Genomic DNA, 18,600 nt, shown 5'->3' with positions numbered 1-18,600 from the left:
ACAGATGGCGCCTTCTTGCAGTGTCCTCACATGGCAAAGGAATAAGGGAGCTCTCCGGGGTCCCTCTTATGAGGGCACTGACCCCATTCATGAGAGCTCTGCTTTCCCAACCCAGTCACCTCCCACAGTTCCCACCTCCTAATGCCAGTACATTGAGGATTAGGATTTCAGCATGTGAATTTTAAGGAGACACAAATATTCAGACCATAACAAGAGCCGTGGGTGGGACCTGAGAATCCATATGATGAGCTGCTGGTACAGTTTGAGAAGACACTTTGCATAGCTCTGGTTTAAACAAGCATTTGTGCTATTCTCCATTAGAGGGTTCCCTGTGGAAGTGAGTTTCTTTTATCCGGACTTTTAAAACAAAGTAGTAAATTTTCTTGAGGTACTTAAGTAAATGGATTTGAATTTCTGGCTCTTCTGACTTACAAGTTTATAGGCTTTTAATTTATCATTTAATTTACAATTTCGGGGATTTCGCAGTGTGCTTTGAAAACCATGATATTGCCCTACCTGGACTTCACAGCATCCTCTCCAGAGTTAGAAAAGATGTTTAAAAGTTTCTTCCTGTGAGTTGCAGAAATTAAAATAATAAAAAAGTATAGGAAGGTTGTATTACCTGATGTCCCCAGACTTCTAAAATAAACAAATACACGCATGTATAAACAACATACATTTTAAAATGCATGTAGCTAGGCCAGGCTCAGTGGCTCATGCCTATAATCCTGGCACTTTGGGAGGCTGAGGCAGGTAGATCATCTGAGGTCTGGAGTTCGAGACCAGCCTGGCCAACGTGATGAAACCCTGTCTTAAATACAAAAATTAGCCAGGTGTGGTAGCAGCTACCTGTAATCCCAGCTACTAAGGAGGCTGAGACAGGAGAATTGCTTGAACCCGGGAGGTGGAGATTGCAGTCAGGCAAGACCATGCCATTGCATTCCAGCCTGGGTGACAGAGCAAGACTCTGTCTCTGGGAAAAAAAAAAAAAAAAAAAAAAAGCATGTAGCTTTAAAAAGCAAAAGCATTGACCCTGCTGTGTGTATTATCCTCTAAGTCTCCAAGTTGTCCTTTTCACGTAACGTTGGCATTGGCATTTTATGTGTAAAGACTTTTTTAAAGGTGTAGATATTCTGCAAAACCTACTGTGTCCTATATTTTTAAAAAAGTGACCTCTTGGGGCAAAATTTTTTCCCCTGGAAATATTGGTAGGATTTTATTAGGTAAGTCTGTGGGAAGGTATGAGTCACAAACAAGGGTTTTATAGCTGGATTTCAGAGCCTGCCAGCTGGGGCTGCAGAGGGCTGCTCTCTTGCCTGCTTCTGAAGGCAAGAAATTGGAGTTATGCCTTCCTGGAGGGCTGAGAGCAGGGCGAGGACCACAGGGAGGAGGTCTGACAAGCAAGTGCCCTCTGCTTTAGGTTTGGAACATGCTGGTTGCTAGAGCCTGCACAGGCACCCCAAATTGCCTTTTTATTTGGGCCACTTTTGATCCTGCGTAACCGCTTAGGATACACGCAGGCATGGAAGGCTGAGTGGAATGGCAGAGGCTTCTCTAAGCTGGGCATGCTCCAGGGTTTAGGGCTAAGGCTTCTTCAGATTCAGGAGTAGGCATGGTTCCCCATCCAGCAACTGTGATACTCCGGCATATCATGATGCCTGATGTTTGAACAACTCATTCTTTTGGTGGGAACTAGCAACTGGGAAGCTCCCTCACCCCAGGAACACATCCCCCTTTCTTATTCGAAGAATTAAACACAGAGCAGTATCTTCTAATTTGAACTTTCTGGTCAGCTTAAGCAAAACTTTGAATGCTTTTCTTCTTAGAAGAATGGTGCATATTCTTATCTGCTTTAAGAAAACATTTCAGTTGTGCCACCTCAGGGTTTATCCAAGGCAAGTCAAAGATTTGCCCTTTTGCAGAGTGCTAGGGTGATTGGAGTTCTTGGGAGGTGAGTAAGGATGCTTCTTTCCTGTGTACACTTGATGTTTTGTTTGGATTGTGGGGGTGGTGGGAGGACTACAGCCAGGTGGCGAGAGCAGCTTGGGTTGGGGGTATCAGAATTTTCCGAGCACTTCAGATTTGGCGCTTGACTTCTACCCAGGCAGGCCAGTCCCAATGGACAGCTGTGTCTCTGACTGGAGGAGGGCGCAGATGCACTTGGTAGGGCATGCTGAGGGTCGGGAGGGATTTAGCCTATACTTGGCTTGATTTGAGGGCTGTGACCTGGGCATATGAGCATCAATAGATTAAAGGTGGTGACAGATCTGGCTCTGTTGTGGTTCTGGTTATGTTTCACTGCTTAACCAACCATTTAGTGGCAGAAAACAGTTACTGTTGTATTTATACCCATGGGTTTGGTGGGTCAGGCATTTGAGATGGGGGTGGCTCTTCTCTATTTCATGATGCCTGAGACCGCACCCAGGTTAGAGCATCCATTTGGGGGCACCTTCTTCACTGGCAGGTCTTATCCTTGAGGACAGACTCAGGCTTGGCTATTGGAGTGCTCACAGGCAAGCTGTCCGGTCTCGGGTGGTCAGACTTTATGCATGGTGGTTCAGGACTCTGAGACCAGGTGTCCCAGCAAATGTGGCAGAAGCACTGACCCTCTGTGACCATCTAAAGACGTCATATAGTGTATTTTCTGCTCTTTCCTGTGGTCCAAGTAGCCCAAGTCCCCCAGGTTTAAAGGAAGATCACAGAGACACTCTTCCTGTCCCCCTGTGCAAGGCGTGCCAAATAATTTTGGGACAGCCTTTGAAAGTGTCACTTTGGAGGCTCCCTTTGTGTATAATACACAAAGACTTCACGTAGCTTTATTGCAAGCACTTGGCAGACAAACTGGGTTATGGCTCAAATAAGGCTTTTCGGTACAGGTCACATGTTCAGAAAAGCTGGAGAGGAACAGCAAACAGTCCAGCATCAGAGTGCTTGCAGCAGCATCATTCTGGAGCTTTCTCTGCCAGTAATACTTTCAGTGTGCTTAAGGAGCCCTCTGTTTGCACAAGGTTTCCATTTTGAATACCTCTCTAAATTAAAGTGTTCCTGCTCTGAGCACTGGAAGGTTGGAAATCACTATTCATTCGCCTCAAATGGGGGACATCTTTCACATACCAGGAGGCTTTGCTGCCCCCCGAGGACTTCATGGAGGTTGATGTCACTCAGTTTTTGTTTGAGCACATGCCATGTGGCCTCAAGGATGGGGGATTAGCTTAGAGGATGTGTTTGGAAATGAATAAGACACCTTTCTTCCATGTAGATGGGAAGGACTCTGGCACCTTTGACAGGTCATGCAGGCCTTGGACTGAGGCCTCACCTTTGGAAAGGTGGCCTGGGGTGGGTGGACGCTTGCAGTATGGCCTTGATTAAGTCGCAGGATGCCTCTTGGTGTCTGTCTTCCACTGTGGGATAGTGGTGATGCCATTACTTTTTGATTAGAACCAGCATAAAAGGTCCAGGTTCTGTTTGCCTGTTGGACATCTTCGTGAGGTTATTACAGGATGCCCTGAGCGGAACATGTGCTTATCTCAGACTATCCCCCCCTGCCCCAGCTGTCTGCCTCTGGTGCTTTTATCTTGTGACATTAGTGTCCTCACCCCTAGGACCTATGGGCTCTGCCTTCCACATCATGTACTCTTTGCCCACCTCCTCTCTTGCCCATCTGTCTCTCACACCCGTGCTTCCAGGTTTGCTTGGGCTACAGCACCTCACTGCCTCATCATGCTCTGAATACCTGTTCATTGCCTGCTGTCTGGAGCCCAGCTTTTTTTGGAATAATATAAAAGCAATGTGTGTGGGGTCTTACTTGTACATCCGCAGTCACTGAGTTTGTTGAATGAATGGTGGATGGATGAGCAAGGAAAGATTTTAGGAAACACTGGAAAAGGAAGGGAAAGCCTACATGAGGTCCTCACAGCCGGGGGCTCCCTGATTTCACTGAGCATCCAGCAGGCTGCTTTGTATATGTCATACTGTAAAGAAGGATGTGCCTTACGTACAGTGCTACATAGGTAGCATAGGGTAGGAGAACAGTCTCTCCCTAAATCACACTTTCTTCCTATGACCTAGTGTGAGTCCAGTTTAAAATAGTGATTGGAATGGCTGAGAAAAGTGTGCTAAAGCATACTGTAGCCGTTTAAAATGGACAGGTATAAAATGGAAATGGTGATTTTGCCTGATCCAGCCTTGTAACGTTACTTGAAAAAGGACCATTGAAATTGCTACCCAGATCTGGATTCCTGGTGAAGAATCTGTACTTTCTGTGTGGCCTGGCATTCAGGGACTCAGGCTGTATCCCTATTCTAAAACAAATGTGCCTCTTAAAATTCCAGGCCTTTATGGATTCTGAATTGGTGGTTTTTCATTTGTTTGGGGTCTTGAATTCATTGGAGGAGTATTCAGACCTGTGAACACAAAATTTCACATGTGCTTGCAAGGTATTTTTCCCCTCTAGTCTCCCTGAAACCCATTCAGGGAGCCATGGAGATTGGGAGACTGTGTTCTAAAAGGATTGATCTCATGATAGCTGATGACTATTTAAGGAACCAAGTTAGACTCATAGAGATTATGAAAATGTTGGGTTAGTGTTTTGATTTTTTTCTTTGTTGGAAAAGGATACTCATTTTAACCATACCCTTTAAAAAACCCAGTTTTTCACTCTAAATGAAAATTTGTATGAGTTAGATTTTCTTGAACTGGGTTTCCCTGCATAGCTTGAAGTCTGGATATGGACATAATGAGAACTATGAAGCTGATGTGCCTCAGTTTACATGCAAAGTATTTTTAAAATTTACATTAAAAATTAGAATAAATTAAAATATCTTGAAAGCTGTGTGAGAGAGTTCAGTTTTTAAGCCCTTTGTCAATAACTGAATAATTATCTTTCTTAAAATACTTACTTTTCTTGTATTGAATCCTGGTACTATATAAATGGGTTTAATTCAGTTCAGATATTTATAGAGTGCATCTATTAGTAATGCCTAGCTATCTGTTTGAAGCACTGTAAGGTGGGTCACAATAACTCAAGCAGGTTGCAAAAACTTAAAAGCAACATTAATTTAAAGCAGTGTTTAACTTTTAAGGTCTATGCCCTGCAACCTTCCTGGCTACTGTACACAAAACTATGCAAAACTAAGGCTCCGTAATTGTTGGAAATCACTTGTGTCTTTCCGTTTGGAATGTGTGCAGCAATGCGGGGGTTTGTTCTGCTTGCCATGTGTGTCTGTTCTTAGGTCTAGGCTGGGTATTGAATTCTCTCTGGAACAAAGCAGGTAGAGCTTTTGATAATTTGAAAGGAGACCAGAACACTTGACATAAAAACACTGTAAAGATTAATTGGTTATAGCGCATCTGAAGATAAAAAGTAATAAGCAAGGGATAAACGTGGTAACAAAAGGGAAAAACTACTTGGCCTGCATTCAACCAGTTTTAGTGCTTGGACCATGTATGCCTGGTGTAGCAAATGTAAATATGAAAATACCTCGTATTTCGGAGAAACCTACCTGTAAGGCACCAACTAGACCAAAACATATAGCAGGCCTTGGCCACACAGCAGGGCCACCAGTGTCTCCTGGAGCAGGAGGGAAGGTTGAAGTTACTTTCTGGAAAATAAAATGCTCAGATGAGGCTTGGAGGTGCACGTGCCCAGGATACCACCTGTAGACAGAACTGAAGGGTTGCGGACAGCAATTGGTTTAGGGCGAGTGGAGAGTCCCATGCAGGGGGCTGCTTGTAGGGGGCTGCTCTGGAGGTCTGAGTGGGGAAGGAAGGGATTCAGGAAGCCTTCCTTTGCAAGGTGAAATCAGAAAGTACAGCAGGGGAGGAGAGGGCACGTCTCCAGGTTCATCTCCAGCCTCCAGGGGCAGTGGAAGAGGTCTAAGGCACAGAAGTGGATCTGGTCCATATCTGCTTATATGCATTCTTATCCATTTATGAAGGGTGGTAAAGCTGTGGTTGTAGCTTGGACATCACTCCCCAGGGCTAATCCTGGGAAGCATGGGTGTCACCTGCTTCCCCAGGAAGAGATGATTAAGGAGGACCAGTGGGCAAAGGGAAAGGGCTCAGGACATTATGGTCGAGGAAACAGAAGGTGTCTGGGATGGGTGGCAGCCTTCGATGCTCTGAAATGGACTGAGGTTTGAAGGATTGAGAGATTTCTGTGAAATCAACTTTTTTTTTTCTGAGACAGGGTCTCACGTTTGTCACTCAGGCTAGAGTGTAGTGGCGCGATCTCAGCTCACTGCAGCCTCGACCTCCTGGGCTCAAGTGATTTTCCTGCTTCAGCCCCACCATGTAGCTGGGACTACAGGCGCAGGCCAGCACGCCTGGCTAATTTGTTTGTATTTTTTGTTGAGATTGGGTTTTCACCAATTTGCCCAGGCTGATCTCGAACTTCTGAGCTCAAGCAGTCCGCCTGCCTTGGCCTCCTAAAGTGTTAGAATTACAGGCGTGAGCCACCGCACCAGCCAGAAATCATTTTAAACTGACTCGAAAAAAGGTTGGAAAGAAAAAACTGAAAAAGCAAATAGCCATGGAATGATCTGAAAAGCCTGCCAAAAGGTGCTACCCACCCAGAAGGCAATAAGAAAAGTCAATAAGTGATGCTTCCGTAGGCAATATGAGAATGGATGCTTCCATAGCATAGAATACTTATTTTCTATGAAAGGGTGTACTTTGATCAGCAGCTTAATTCTACAGCCAAAATGAGGCGTATAACTTACTCGAGATATAGCACAGTAAAGAAAAATGCACATGGTCTTGGCAACTGGTGACTCACAGGTGATCTTTGTGAACTCTGGTGGCAGCAGTGCCTGGTGTCTGAGCTGAGGACTGACCCAGGTGTTCACCAGGTGTCTAGAAAGAGGCAAGAACAGGACAACAGGGACATGGAGTTTAGTAAGGGTTAAAATCTCTTCCCTCCTTTTTTAAAAGTAAGTAAACGCTTTACTCGTGTCACCATTTAAACTCAGTATTTTGGAAATTTCACATTTTTTTTCCCAAAGCATTTTTTAGAAGTGAAAGTCACACTATGTATATATATTTTTCATCTGGTACTGTCATAACTGCATCATGATGTTATAGTGTAGTTCCATAGTTATATTTAATGGCTTTCTGATTTCATCAAATGGCTATATCACTATTTATACAGCAGTTCTCTAATTGTGGGATATTTTGGCTTATTGTGTGTGTGTGTGTGTGTGTGTGTGTGTGTGTGTGTGTGTGTGTGTGTGTGATTATAAATAAAGCCATGACATTTGTGAGGGCACTTTTCCTGTATGTTTACTTATTTCCTGAGAATAAGATAAAAGCAAAATCACGTGGTCCAAAGGTATAAGTGTTACAGGAAACGGGTCTTGATCTGGACCCCAAGAGAGGGTTCTTGGATCTTGAGTAAGAAGGAATTCAGGGCGAGTCCTTAAAGTGAAAGCAAGTTTATTAAGAAAGCGAAGAATTAAAAATGGCTACTCCGATAGAGGGCAGTTCTGAGGGCTGCTGTTTGCCCATTTTTATGGTTATTTCTTGATGGTATGCTAAGCAAGAGGTGGATTATTCTTGCTTCCTCTTTTTAGACCATATAGGGTAACTTCTGATGTTGCCATGGCATTTGTAAACTGTCACGGTGCTTGTGAGAGTGTAGCAGCGAGGTGATCACAGGTGACTCTCGTGGCCATCTTGATATTGGTGGGTTTTAGTTGGCTTCTTTACTGCAAACTGTTTCATCAGCAAGGACTTTATGACCTGTATCCTTTTTTTTTTTTTTTTTTTTTTTGAGATGGAGTTTCGCTGTCAGTGCCCAGGCTGAAGTGCAACGGCCCAGTCTCTGCCCACTGTACCCTCCATCTCCAGGCAGGGCTCAAGTGATTCTCCTGCCTCAGCCTCCCAGGTAGCTGGGATTACAGGCACATGCCACCACACCCAGCTAATTTTCTATTTTTAGTAGAGACAGGGGATCATGATGTTGGTCAGGCTGGCCTCGAACTCTTAACCTCAGATGATCTGCCTGCCTTGGCCTCCCAAAGTGCTGGGATTACAGGTGTGCCCAGCCCATTAGCTGTATCTTGTGCTGACTTTCTGTCTCATCCTGTGACTTAGAATGCCTTAACTGTCTGGGAATGCAGCACAGTAGGTCTCAGCCTCATTTTTCCCAGCTCCCATTCAAGATAGAGTTACTCTATCTGGTTCCAGTGCCTCTGACATTAGCAGTTTTTTTGTTTGTTTGTTTTTTTGAGACAGAGTCTCGCTCTGTCTCCAGGTGCCAGGCTGGAGTGCAGTGGCGTGATCTTGGCTTACTGCACCCTCTGCCCCCTTGGTTCAAGCAATTCTCCTTCCTCAGCCTCCCAAAGTGCTGGGATTACAGGCGTGAGCCACCATGCCCAGCCAAAGTTTTTATTTTTTTAATGAATAATGAATCTAGTTAATATTTATTTTAATTTCTCCCATTTTCCTGCTTTCTTGCCACTTTTATTTATTTCGCCATATATTGCTGTCTTTTTTTTTTTTTAAATCAAGTTTCCTCTTCTGTTTGAAGAGAGATGTGCTTTTATGGAATCAGCAACATTCCCCTTCTTGAGAGTGAGAATTTCTTATGGGGTGTGGTTTGGATACTGAATCCTATTTAATGAGTAGCTATTAAACTCCTTCTACACACAAGAGTATGGCAATGGGAAGATGCCTGGGATTATGAGATTCTAACCTCAGGGCTTTCCCAAGCTCACAAAATTAACAGCCCTGGACAGGGAGTATGTTTGTATTTACTCTCTCTGTTCTTCCTCAGCACCTGGAAGCACCTAAATGCACCTGGCACTTAAGATGCCTTCGGTATCTGCTGAGAGGCCAAATGAGGGCCAAATAGGAGTGTGTACAAAATATTAGGACCCTTCATTCACAGAAAAGCCTCCTTTAGAAAGAATCTCCTGCTCAGTAACTTAAAGTGAGTGCTCATGGTCTAGTATTATGTTTCAAAGTCATCTCCTGTTGATTCAGGGCTGATTTATACACATTTACTGAAGGCCCGCTGTATACAGGCACGGGAGAGCCTGCCCACCAGGTGCCTAGAGTATAGAAGGGAGATGTGCCAAGTGCTGAGAAAGGATGCACTGTTCTTGGAGTTAAGCTGCACTGCAGGCCGCTGTCAAACCTTTCTGGGATTGCTTTCATCATCATTGTACGGGAGATGGCCGTTAAATGGTACCTTCGGACTTCTTTCAGACTTGTGATTGATTTTTGTGGCTAGCTCTTCCTCAAAGGTTGAGAACATACTGTTTATCAGAACACATGCATCCTTTAGCTAGATGTGGTGGCACATGCCTGTAGTCCCACTTGCTCAGGAGGCCAAGGAGGGAGGATTGCTAGAGACCAGCCTGGTTAACAAAGGAGATCTGTCACTTAAAAAAAAAAAGCTCTACATGCACTCTCCAAGTGGGGTCTCCAGACCCCAAAAGAGGTGTTCCAAAAGTATGGGGATAGATAGAAAATAAAAATAGCTCAGAGCAATGTGAGTGAGCCATGTGAGGTATGCAGAATTTATCAGGCCCAGAGAGTCATTAACATGGGACAAAAGTCATGCCCTGCCATGCCCAGGGCCAGTTCTTTAAAGGCATTTTGTTTCTGCCCAGCTGCCTCACCCAATATTTTTTTCCTGGAATTTTTGATACAAAAAAAAAAAAACAAAAAAAAACAATGTATAGCCTGTCAGTAGCTTATGTCATTTTAATGTAAATTCTTGATAACTTAGAAACTACCTCTTCCTTTAAAAGTCCACTTGTCACTGCTGCTGTTGGGAGCATATATTCAGGGCAACTTGAGTCAATCTTCCTGGTTGCAGTTCTCAAACTTGGCATGAATAAATTCTGCCAATCCTGTTTTTACTTACTATGTAGTAAGACTTAATTGTTTTCAAAATAAAGTGTGCATTTTATTGTCTTCCTGAGATAAGTTAATTTTCTTCATAAACTTTAAAATATTGCTTAAAATTTAAGATTCTGTCCACTGGAATCCCTGAAAGTTATGGACTTAAATATTGACTTTTTTTTTTTTTTTTACTTTCTCTTACAGCTGTTTGGGGCAACTTCGTTAATATGAGGTAATGATTTTTAATTACTTTCGTATTGTGGTCGGGTTTTAGACACATTTCAGTTGGTACATATATACCACGGATGTCATAGGTTAATTGAAAAATATTTTAAACACAAAACCAGGTTCTTGCTAATCACATATCTGGGCTATTTCTTTTCTCCTGTGGGTATTCTCAAGGAGTTTAACCGATTTTAACAATTACCTAGTAAAGCCCACAAGTAAAGCAATGGTCAGCCACTCTTCCCTTTTATCCTTGTGTAGATAATAAAGGGTTGACCCTAGCTTATGTACATTGCATTTCTGGGTGGCTTGAGCAAGAACACTGAGGGGCTTTTGCAAAGCCTTTTGAGAAGGGAGCCGTCTTAGGGCAGCCATGGCTGGCCTGTGACCCCAGAGGTGCCAGCTAGTGGATGTGGATGCTGAGACCACCTATTTAGTCCACGGTTAGGCCTATATGCATCATATGTGCTTCTTCCTAGGGCAGGAGGATCTCTTGTAAAAATAAAACTTTTGTGTTATCTCTTTACCAAATTATAAAAATAGTCTTTAAAAATCAGCGAAAAGAAATAAGCATTTATTGTAAAAACACATTTGGCACTGTTAATAGTTTTCCATTTAAAGGAAAATTTGCTCCACTTTGTTATGTTGTGCGAATTGCTATTGTAATGATTAGGTTGGTATTGGAATGTAATGAGGCTGCACATGTCTACTAGGGTAAAAGGTTACTATGCCCTCAGGAGGCTTTTCATGTGGAGTTGTGTTTTGCAAGGTAGGTGGGATGGTGTTAATCCGAATCCTACCACCAGGGCATGTGTGTGTCTACTGACAAAGGCTGCTGTGTGTGACTAGGTGGGGTGCTCAGATCCCATTTAAAGGAGCTCTGTGGTTTTACTTAAAAGACTCCATTTTATATTAAATCCCCAGGAAAGCCCAGCAGGTAAACCTGTACTCCTATAGACACACTTCCTGCTTCTAATTTAAAATCCTGTGTTGGATGTAGCGTGGCAGCGAGATTATTTTAGTTTAGTGGAAATAATTCATTCAGTAATACTGAGCATATTCATAGATGGATTTAAGGGGATTCCCTCCCTTGGTTGTCTTCTTTTCCTCTGGTGCATCCCCTCTGGAGGGAATTGCACACGTGACTGATACTTGAGCAGGAGATAGAGGTGGTCTGCAGCCTTCAAGGTTGTGTTAGGGTAGTTGATTCAGAAACAATCTTGAAGTCACAAAGCCTTTCAGTTGATTTCAGTTTATAGTTTTCTACTCAACAGGTCTATCCAGGAAAACGGCGAACTAAAAATTGAAAGCAAGATTGAAGAGGTTAGTCTCTTTTCCATTTTTGTATCTATTTTGTCTGTATACTTGTCAATTTCACATCCTTTGCTCATGCCGTCATCCTTATTATGGCAGCTTGGTGCTATTCTGTGATTTGAAACCATCTCTTGTTATTTAAGAGGACGTGCAATCTGTTACTGTTGGTCCATTTTTGACCAAATAAAACAAGTTCTACCTTAAAGACAAAATGGATTTAGACTTTTACATGACTTTTCAGGTAAGCCTTTTTAGAGAAAGGGAAGTGATTATCTTTGGGAGATAGAAACGAGTACCAACATCCTCTTCACTAGCACAGATGCCAAAAAGAAAAATGGCCCCCAATCGGATGCTTGGCCACAAATGTAGAGTGTCCATGTGCACAGATGGGTATGTTGTACTGCCACCCAGCTGAAGACTAGCACCTGTGCTAGTTTATACACCTCCTATTTAAATACATAAAGATACAGCCAGACTGTTGTAACATGGGCTGTGGGAGAGGGGATGGGAGGTTACTTTGGATAAGCAGCCAATTGTGGGAGTTCTGGGAAGCCCTTGGGTTGCTCCCTTTCTGCCTGAGCCCACAGTGTCTACAGACGTGGATGTGGGTTGCAGCCTGCAGTTTATGTGCTGCAGCTGATAACATAAATATACACAATAATTACAGAAACAAGACGTTACCCTTTTGTGGGCCACACTTTGGGGATTCTTCCTAAAAATAGATGGATAGTGTTGATCTGTTTTTATGAGCCAGAAACACCTTTTACATTCTTCCTGGTAAGATGGGTGAGCAAAAATGTTAATTGTCTCAAAAACTGAGGCATTTATGGAGTAAGAGTTCAAATGGATAGTTTATCTACTCAATTCTAGCATTGTGACTCAAGTGGTATATCTTAATTTCAAACTGAAAGTTTATTTGTAGAAGAAATTAAAACCTGTGTTGCATTATGTCCTGCTTAAACATCAGAATGGGGTGAAAGGGGTTGAGGACTATGTTTTTGCTTTAAAACTGATTTTTGTTATTATTGTTCTAGATTGTTGAACCACTAAGAGAGAAAATCAGAGATTTAGAAAAAAGGTATGTGTACTTTTTGTCGTAAGGTCAATAGTTAAAATAAGTTCGCCTCAAGTGAATAATTAATTCTGAGAATTAATTATCTCTCTCCAAACTGCCACCTAAATAAATGTCTACATACGTATTTCCCCTGCTTTGAGTGTAATACCCACATGGAACATTGGGAGAAGAATCAATCTGGATGTGTTAAGATCTTCCTTGTTCAAACTCTGAACATCTGAATTTCTGCAAATTTATTACCTAGAAGTTGTGGCCAAGCCTCACACTTTCATTTAACTTCTGCATGTATTGATCAGTTAGATAGAATTCCAAAACAGGAGGACAACCTGGTGGGCCTAAAACATAGTATCATGTACAAACACCGCGAATTAAGGATGTGGAGCCTGTGGTATATCATGTTTAGTCATTAGCTGCTTTTGTCACCAAAGTTCATGAGGAGGTTTCCAGAATTTAGTCCAGATGAAGTAGCTGGGAGGGAAGATTTATGTAATATGATACAAACGGTTATTTGAATCTGATTCCAGAGAGAACCCCTCCTCACCCTTTGGGACTCCTGAGGCAGCTAAGCCTCAGGCTCCGGGACTTTCTGCTTGCATATGTTGTATACAGAAAACATGGTCTAGAGTAGCAGTTGAGTCTTTAGAAATTTTAAAAAGAAAAATGACAGCATTTGTTAAAGTTGATGTGATGTTTTCCCCCTTTCTTGGGAAGTTTGTATGATATGTGTCAGCATTGAATGAGCCTTTTATCAAGTCCAGAGCAAAAATGAAGAAATGAGCAGTTTTTCTTTGATTTTTATAAAATGATCAAAGGGAAATAAGATTGGAAAAGAGTCATTAAACAAAATGTGTCGTTCACTTTCTTCTTATCCTCAACTGAGCAGTCAACCAAACTGTTAATTTCAAAACTTATCAGAATAAAAGTTGTCAGTAATTTTTAACAGATTCCTTTGGTAATATAAGGTTGGTATTTGTGCTTTAAATTTTTTTTTGCCATGATTTTGTGTTTCAGTTATACAGCTTTTAATATTTCCTTGGTTGGGAGCCAGGAAATCTGCCTTTGATAAGACAGCAGAATTGAGAGATTTTAATTGAAGACTTTTTTTTTTTTTTTTTTAAAAAATTGGAACGATAAGAAATAACCTACCACACGTTCTGTATATTGGTCTAAAAAAAAAAAAGAAAAAAAACTTGTCCACTAGTGATTATTTTCTTTAGACAATAATATTCACTTATGAAAAGAAAAATGTCTTAGATAACTTCCCTAAGGCAATAAATAGCTTACAAACAAGACCTCTCAACATGTGAGAGTTAAGCTATCCGTTTGATGCTTTTGTGATTTTATGTGTGTGTGTGTGTGCACTTTTTTTTTTTTTTTTAAACCATGCAACAAAACCTTTATTAACATTTTGAACAGCTTCAGCTATTACTGAAACTTGTAATTTCTAAACTTAAGTTGAGGCAAATGGCTATAGTGCAGAGTAATGCCATCACTGGGCACTGCTAATGCAAGACTGAAGAATTAACAGCCACCCCTCAGACACAGGACCAGGTGCAGGGTCGACTCTTTCTGGATGTTGTAGTCAGAAAGAGTGCGGCCATCTTCCAGCTGCTTTCGTGCAAAGATGAGCCTGTGGTGGTCGGCGGGGATGCCTTCCTTATCCTGGATCTTGGCCTTCACATTTTCAGTGGTGTCACTGGGCTCCACCTCCAGGGTGATGGTCTTGCCGATCAGGGTCTTCATGACGATCTGCATTTTGACCTGTTAGCAGATACGACGATGCTGCGAATTGCCAATCACATCCAGCCACTGAACTCTGACATGCGTTTACCTGACAAAGCCAGTCTCCCCCTAAACTGTGTGTGTACTTTTAAACTGGACAGAGAAGCACAAATAAGAATTTAATCCTAAGAATTTACTGATAATTTATTCTTGTCAATTTGTGTGTGTGTGTGTGTGTGTGTGTGTGTGTGTGTGCATGCGCGCGCGTGTGTGCTTTTAAACTGGACAGAGAAGCACAAATAAGAATTTAATCCTAAGAATTTACTGATAATTTATTTTGTCAACCTGTGAGGCCACCTTGAACATAGGTGCAGAAGGCAAACATTTGCCTGTTGGGCTGCTTGCAGGTGACTCATTCTGTGATGGTTCCGTCCTTCAGGTTGTTCAGCAAGTCACGTGACCCACCTGCCTGCATTACTATTTCAGAAGGTCAAGTGCAGGTCTGGCTAAAAAAGCGTGACGGTGGAAATTGATGGAATTCTGTCTAGCTTTACTTTTGCTGACTAATTGTGTGATAAAGATGATCAACCATCTTGACGCAGACAAGATAAGAATGTAACTGGAAATAGGTTTACTTGACGTGCTTGTCACTTTGAGCAAAGTGGCCCCCAAGAACTAAGGATATTTTTGGAAGTTACAGGTTATATTTATACAGGGAGAGAAAGAAGGCAGTGTCATTCTAGAAGCCTGAGTAACAGGATTGTATGTGAGCTTTTTCTCTTTTTTTCCACACTCTCATTTCTTAATACTTTGATTATTTGCCATTTGTTTAATTTTAATTCTGTATCTTTAAATGTTCTTTGAATAGATGGCAAATGATGATAATTTAAATTCTAAGTAAAAATACTACTTACCGGCTATCTTACTAAACTGTAAGGTTAGTCTGGAATGGCATAAAATATTAATAATTAGTAAAGGATTAATTTGGGGCTGTAAGAAAAGACTTGTTACCTAGTTCATCCCTCATCTTGTCTCTGCTTGCTGGTTCTCTCTCACTCAGGAACGCAGGCCTCATGCCTCTGCCGCATTTTGCTGCTTAACCCCCAGGGCCTAGTGTAGAACAGGCGCTTAATGCAAAGTTCCTAAATAAGTGGATGAGCCCATACACTGGGTAGGTGTTTCACCTCCTACAGGTCTTTAAGAAGCTTTGTGGGCTGGGCACGGTGTAATACTTGCACTTTGGGAAGCCTCGGCAAGCAGATCGCTTGACCCCAGGAGTTCGAGCCCAGCCTGGGCAACGTGATGAAACCTCATCTCTACGAAAAATGCAAGGCTACCGTGAGCTGTGATCGTGCCACTGCATTCCATCTGGGGCGACAAGAGTGTGAGACCTTGTTTCAAAGAAAAAAAAGGACTTGTGCCCCTGCCCAGCCCTGGGTCAGTCCAGCAGGTGCTTGGGAATACTGGGCAGCTGGCTCAGCATGTGGCCCAGCCAACAGCATCCACATGGTCACCGCACTCTTACCAGTCACTGTGCTCTGTCACCCATGACTGCAAGGCGGAAAACAGGACGACTCATACTGAGGAGGACCCCACAGGAACTCACCCCTTCCTGTTACTTTCAGCTTTGCCTCAGCAGAAGAAGTCAGGACTATGAGATAGTTTTTTAAGAGTTTAATTACTTGAGCGTATACATATGAAAGCTAAAACTTGGCATCTACATATTGAAGAAAAACAAAGCAAGAAACTCAAAGTACTTTTCGTTTTTTAAATTAAGGGTTTCAGCACACTACGTTTGAAGTATTTTTTAGTCCGTCTTGCACCCGTCGCTGCATGTGTCAGGCAGCCATGCCTTTGATTCAGTTCAATTTCTTTGAAGTAGCGTTTACTGTAATAAAACAGTTTGCCCTGTTCCTCTCGGTGTATGTAGCACACCACATTTCATTTTAAGCTTTCATACAGGGACTATTCTAAGCTGACAGCTTGGATTAACATTTGTTTCTGTGGCCCTGGATGCACACACCACAGTCCTATGCCTCCGCTCCTCACTGAATTGGTTTCTCTCCCTGCCTCTCGTTTTCCTGTGTGTAGCCGTACTCCCATTCCCGAGCAGTCCTGAATCTAAAATCATATATATGGCAGAGAAAGAGCACCAAAGGTGAGTGATGGGAAGTGATGCGTCAGAGACGGCACCTGCGTTTTCACGACAGACAGCGCGGAGGAGCCACAGTGCTTGTGAGCAGTCATAGGAAGGAAAGAGGGTCTCAGCTGTGCCACGGCACTGGGTATGCCGCTCGGGGATTGAGGCTGAAGACCAGGATATTGTGAGTTCAGGGAAATGGGGAAAATTGGAGCGGTGTCAGAGGTGCACACAGATAACTCAGATTTACAATGCAGTCTCCCAGCTGAATTGGTGAGAAGAAGCAGAATGACAAGAAGTGTTGCTTGGCAAACAAGACATCTGTCCTGTTCCTACCAGTCTAACAGCATCGCTCCTGACTGAAGGCAGAACTTGCCCCTGCTCTGCAGCTGCTTAGATACCATTCCCAAGGCACTTCCTATGGGCGGCAAGTGCTAAAAACAGTCTGTGAGCTCACAGGGGGAATGCCAGGGTTCCCACCCATACCCTCAGACTCTCCCATCTGATTTTATAGACTGCAAGGGGAACTTGACCTTTTGAGACTCTGGAAGTTCTTAATAGGGGAATTCGTCTGCATTGTAATAGAAAACCCTTTCATATCAATTTAAGCACTCTTCCAGGCCTTCTGGAGATGAGAAACCCCTATTTCAGAGGCTTCTGTCTAATGACCTGTCATATTCTGTTCAGTTGAGCGACCATTAAGGAAGTGCATTCGGTATCCTAGTGCTGTGTCGGTGCTGGGACAGGATGGAGATGGAGACAGTGCCACCTGGCCCAACACCTCTCCAATTAGTATAACGACCATAAAGCTGATGTTTCAGATTTTATTTAAAGCACTTTTGTTTTTAACTGAATCAACTTAAAAATGAATATTTCAGTTCCGTGTTTATCACCTCTCACTGGACGTTTTATATTCTGATCACACTGCCCGACTCCTGGGACATCAGTGTGGACTGGGAACGCATGGCACCTTAGAGCGGCAAGAGGGCATCAAAAGATAAGTGAGACTTAAGACAGGGTCAGAACTGACCCACAGAGACAGATGGTGCTGATGCACAATTGTTTTAACAGGGACACAGGTCAGAAAGAGGTTGCTGTGATTGTGGAAATTCCGGGAACAGGAGACAAAGTTTCATTAATATCTTTTCTCTTCTGGGGTGGTGCTCCTGCCTGGGGCCTGTGACTTCACAAAACTGCTGTCTTCCATCTGGGCCCCATACAGCATCTGGAGAATGCCATGGTTATAGCCTGATGGGTTCTTCTCACTCACTACCCTGAGACAACCAAGGCACTGAGAACAGGAAGTGTTAACAGCCAAGAAAGAGTTAAATCTCAGGGCCAGCCATGTGTGAGAATGGGAGAGGTTTCTCAAATCTTCCTCCCTGAGAACTCAAGAATTTTTAAGGGTAGTTTGGTGGGTGGGGGCTGGGGAGCTGAAACAATTGATTGGCTGGGTGTGAAATCACAGGGGTGTCTAAGCTGTCTTCTCACAGTTATTGGAAGCAGAGTCTGAGGACCAGGTGACATCTCTTTGTCTGTCTGCCAGATGCTAAATCTGAAAGCTATCTGAAAAGACCCTTTCTTTAGGATTCACGATAGTGATGTCACCTATAGAAGCTGTTGGAGAAGTTATAAGTCTTGCAACCTCTGTTTGCGTGACTCTGGGGCAGTAAGGAACATATAGAAAAGCAAGCTCAGCTAAGCAATGCAGGTCCTAGTTGAACTATGCTTATTCTTTAGCAAAGTTCAGACCCTAGCATAACTCTAACCTCGGCTTAGAAGTGTGGCTTCAATCTCGAAACAAGGAGGAGGGTCAGTTTTCCTTGCTTCAACGTTTAACTATAACTTCCTCGCCTAGTTATCTTGGCCTCTCCTCTAAAATAAGCAAAAACAATAAAAACAAAACTTTAGACTGTGAGGTTAGAAGCAAGATGGAGCCAGTCATATTAGGTTTCTCTCATTACTTACAATTCTGCAAAGGCAGTTTCATGGCCATCTTCCTCATGGTGTGGTTTTACCTGGACTACTAGAGGTAGTGCCTGCCCTGCTTTAGCAGCTGCTGGAGGTCTGTAGCTTCTTAAGCTTTCGCTTCTCAGAGACAGAATCTCGAGTCATATCCTTCGCTTGATTCTAAACAAAGAGCAGGCTGGGCGCAGTGGCTTGCGCCTGTAATCCTAGCACTTTGGGAAGCTGAGGCAGGTGGATCACGAGGTCAGGAGGTCGAGACCATCCTGGCCAACATAGTAAAACCTCATCTCTATTAAAAAAATACAAA

General features: G+C 42.9%; 2 protein-coding genes across 5 annotated transcripts in view; one reads left to right on the top strand and one right to left on the bottom strand.

Annotated features, from left to right (window-relative positions):
• Nucleotides 1-18,600, top strand: part of UXS1 (UDP-glucuronate decarboxylase 1) — a 91,866-nt gene that overhangs the window by 15,768 nt on the left and 57,498 nt on the right. For 2 of the 4 annotated variants that reach the window (XM_017541106.2, XM_017541110.2), the window contains exons 2-4: nt 10,054-10,081; nt 11,334-11,397; nt 12,423-12,466. In XM_017541106.2, coding sequence (XP_017396595.1) covers nt 10,054-10,081; nt 11,334-11,397; nt 12,423-12,466 — 136 coding nt within the window. The remainder of the gene's footprint in view (nt 1-10,053; nt 10,082-11,333; nt 11,398-12,422; nt 12,467-18,600) is intronic. The other 2 variants (XM_017541107.2, XM_037742967.1) reach the window with 1 other exon arrangement.
• On the bottom strand, nt 13,843-14,314 carry LOC108312938 (ubiquitin). Its single transcript, XM_017541111.2, has one exon. It carries the CDS (start codon nt 14,216-14,218, stop codon nt 13,985-13,987), a length of 234 nt encoding a protein of 77 aa, XP_017396600.1. The 5' UTR covers nt 14,219-14,314; the 3' UTR covers nt 13,843-13,984.

This window comes from Cebus imitator, unplaced genomic scaffold, assembly GCF_001604975.1.
Source record: "Cebus imitator isolate Cc_AM_T3 unplaced genomic scaffold, Cebus_imitator-1.0 Scaffold131, whole genome shotgun sequence".
Classification (NCBI taxonomy): domain Eukaryota; kingdom Metazoa; phylum Chordata; class Mammalia; order Primates; family Cebidae; genus Cebus; species Cebus imitator.
The sequence above is the reverse complement of the archived record's forward strand: the minus strand, read 5'-3'. Positions and strand labels throughout refer to the sequence as shown.

Excerpts from the sequence above, each read along its gene's own strand:
- LOC108312938 (XM_017541111.2), bottom strand. The coding sequence starts at position 14,218 with ATGCAGATCGTCATGAAGACCCTGATCGGCAAGACCATCACCCTGGAG.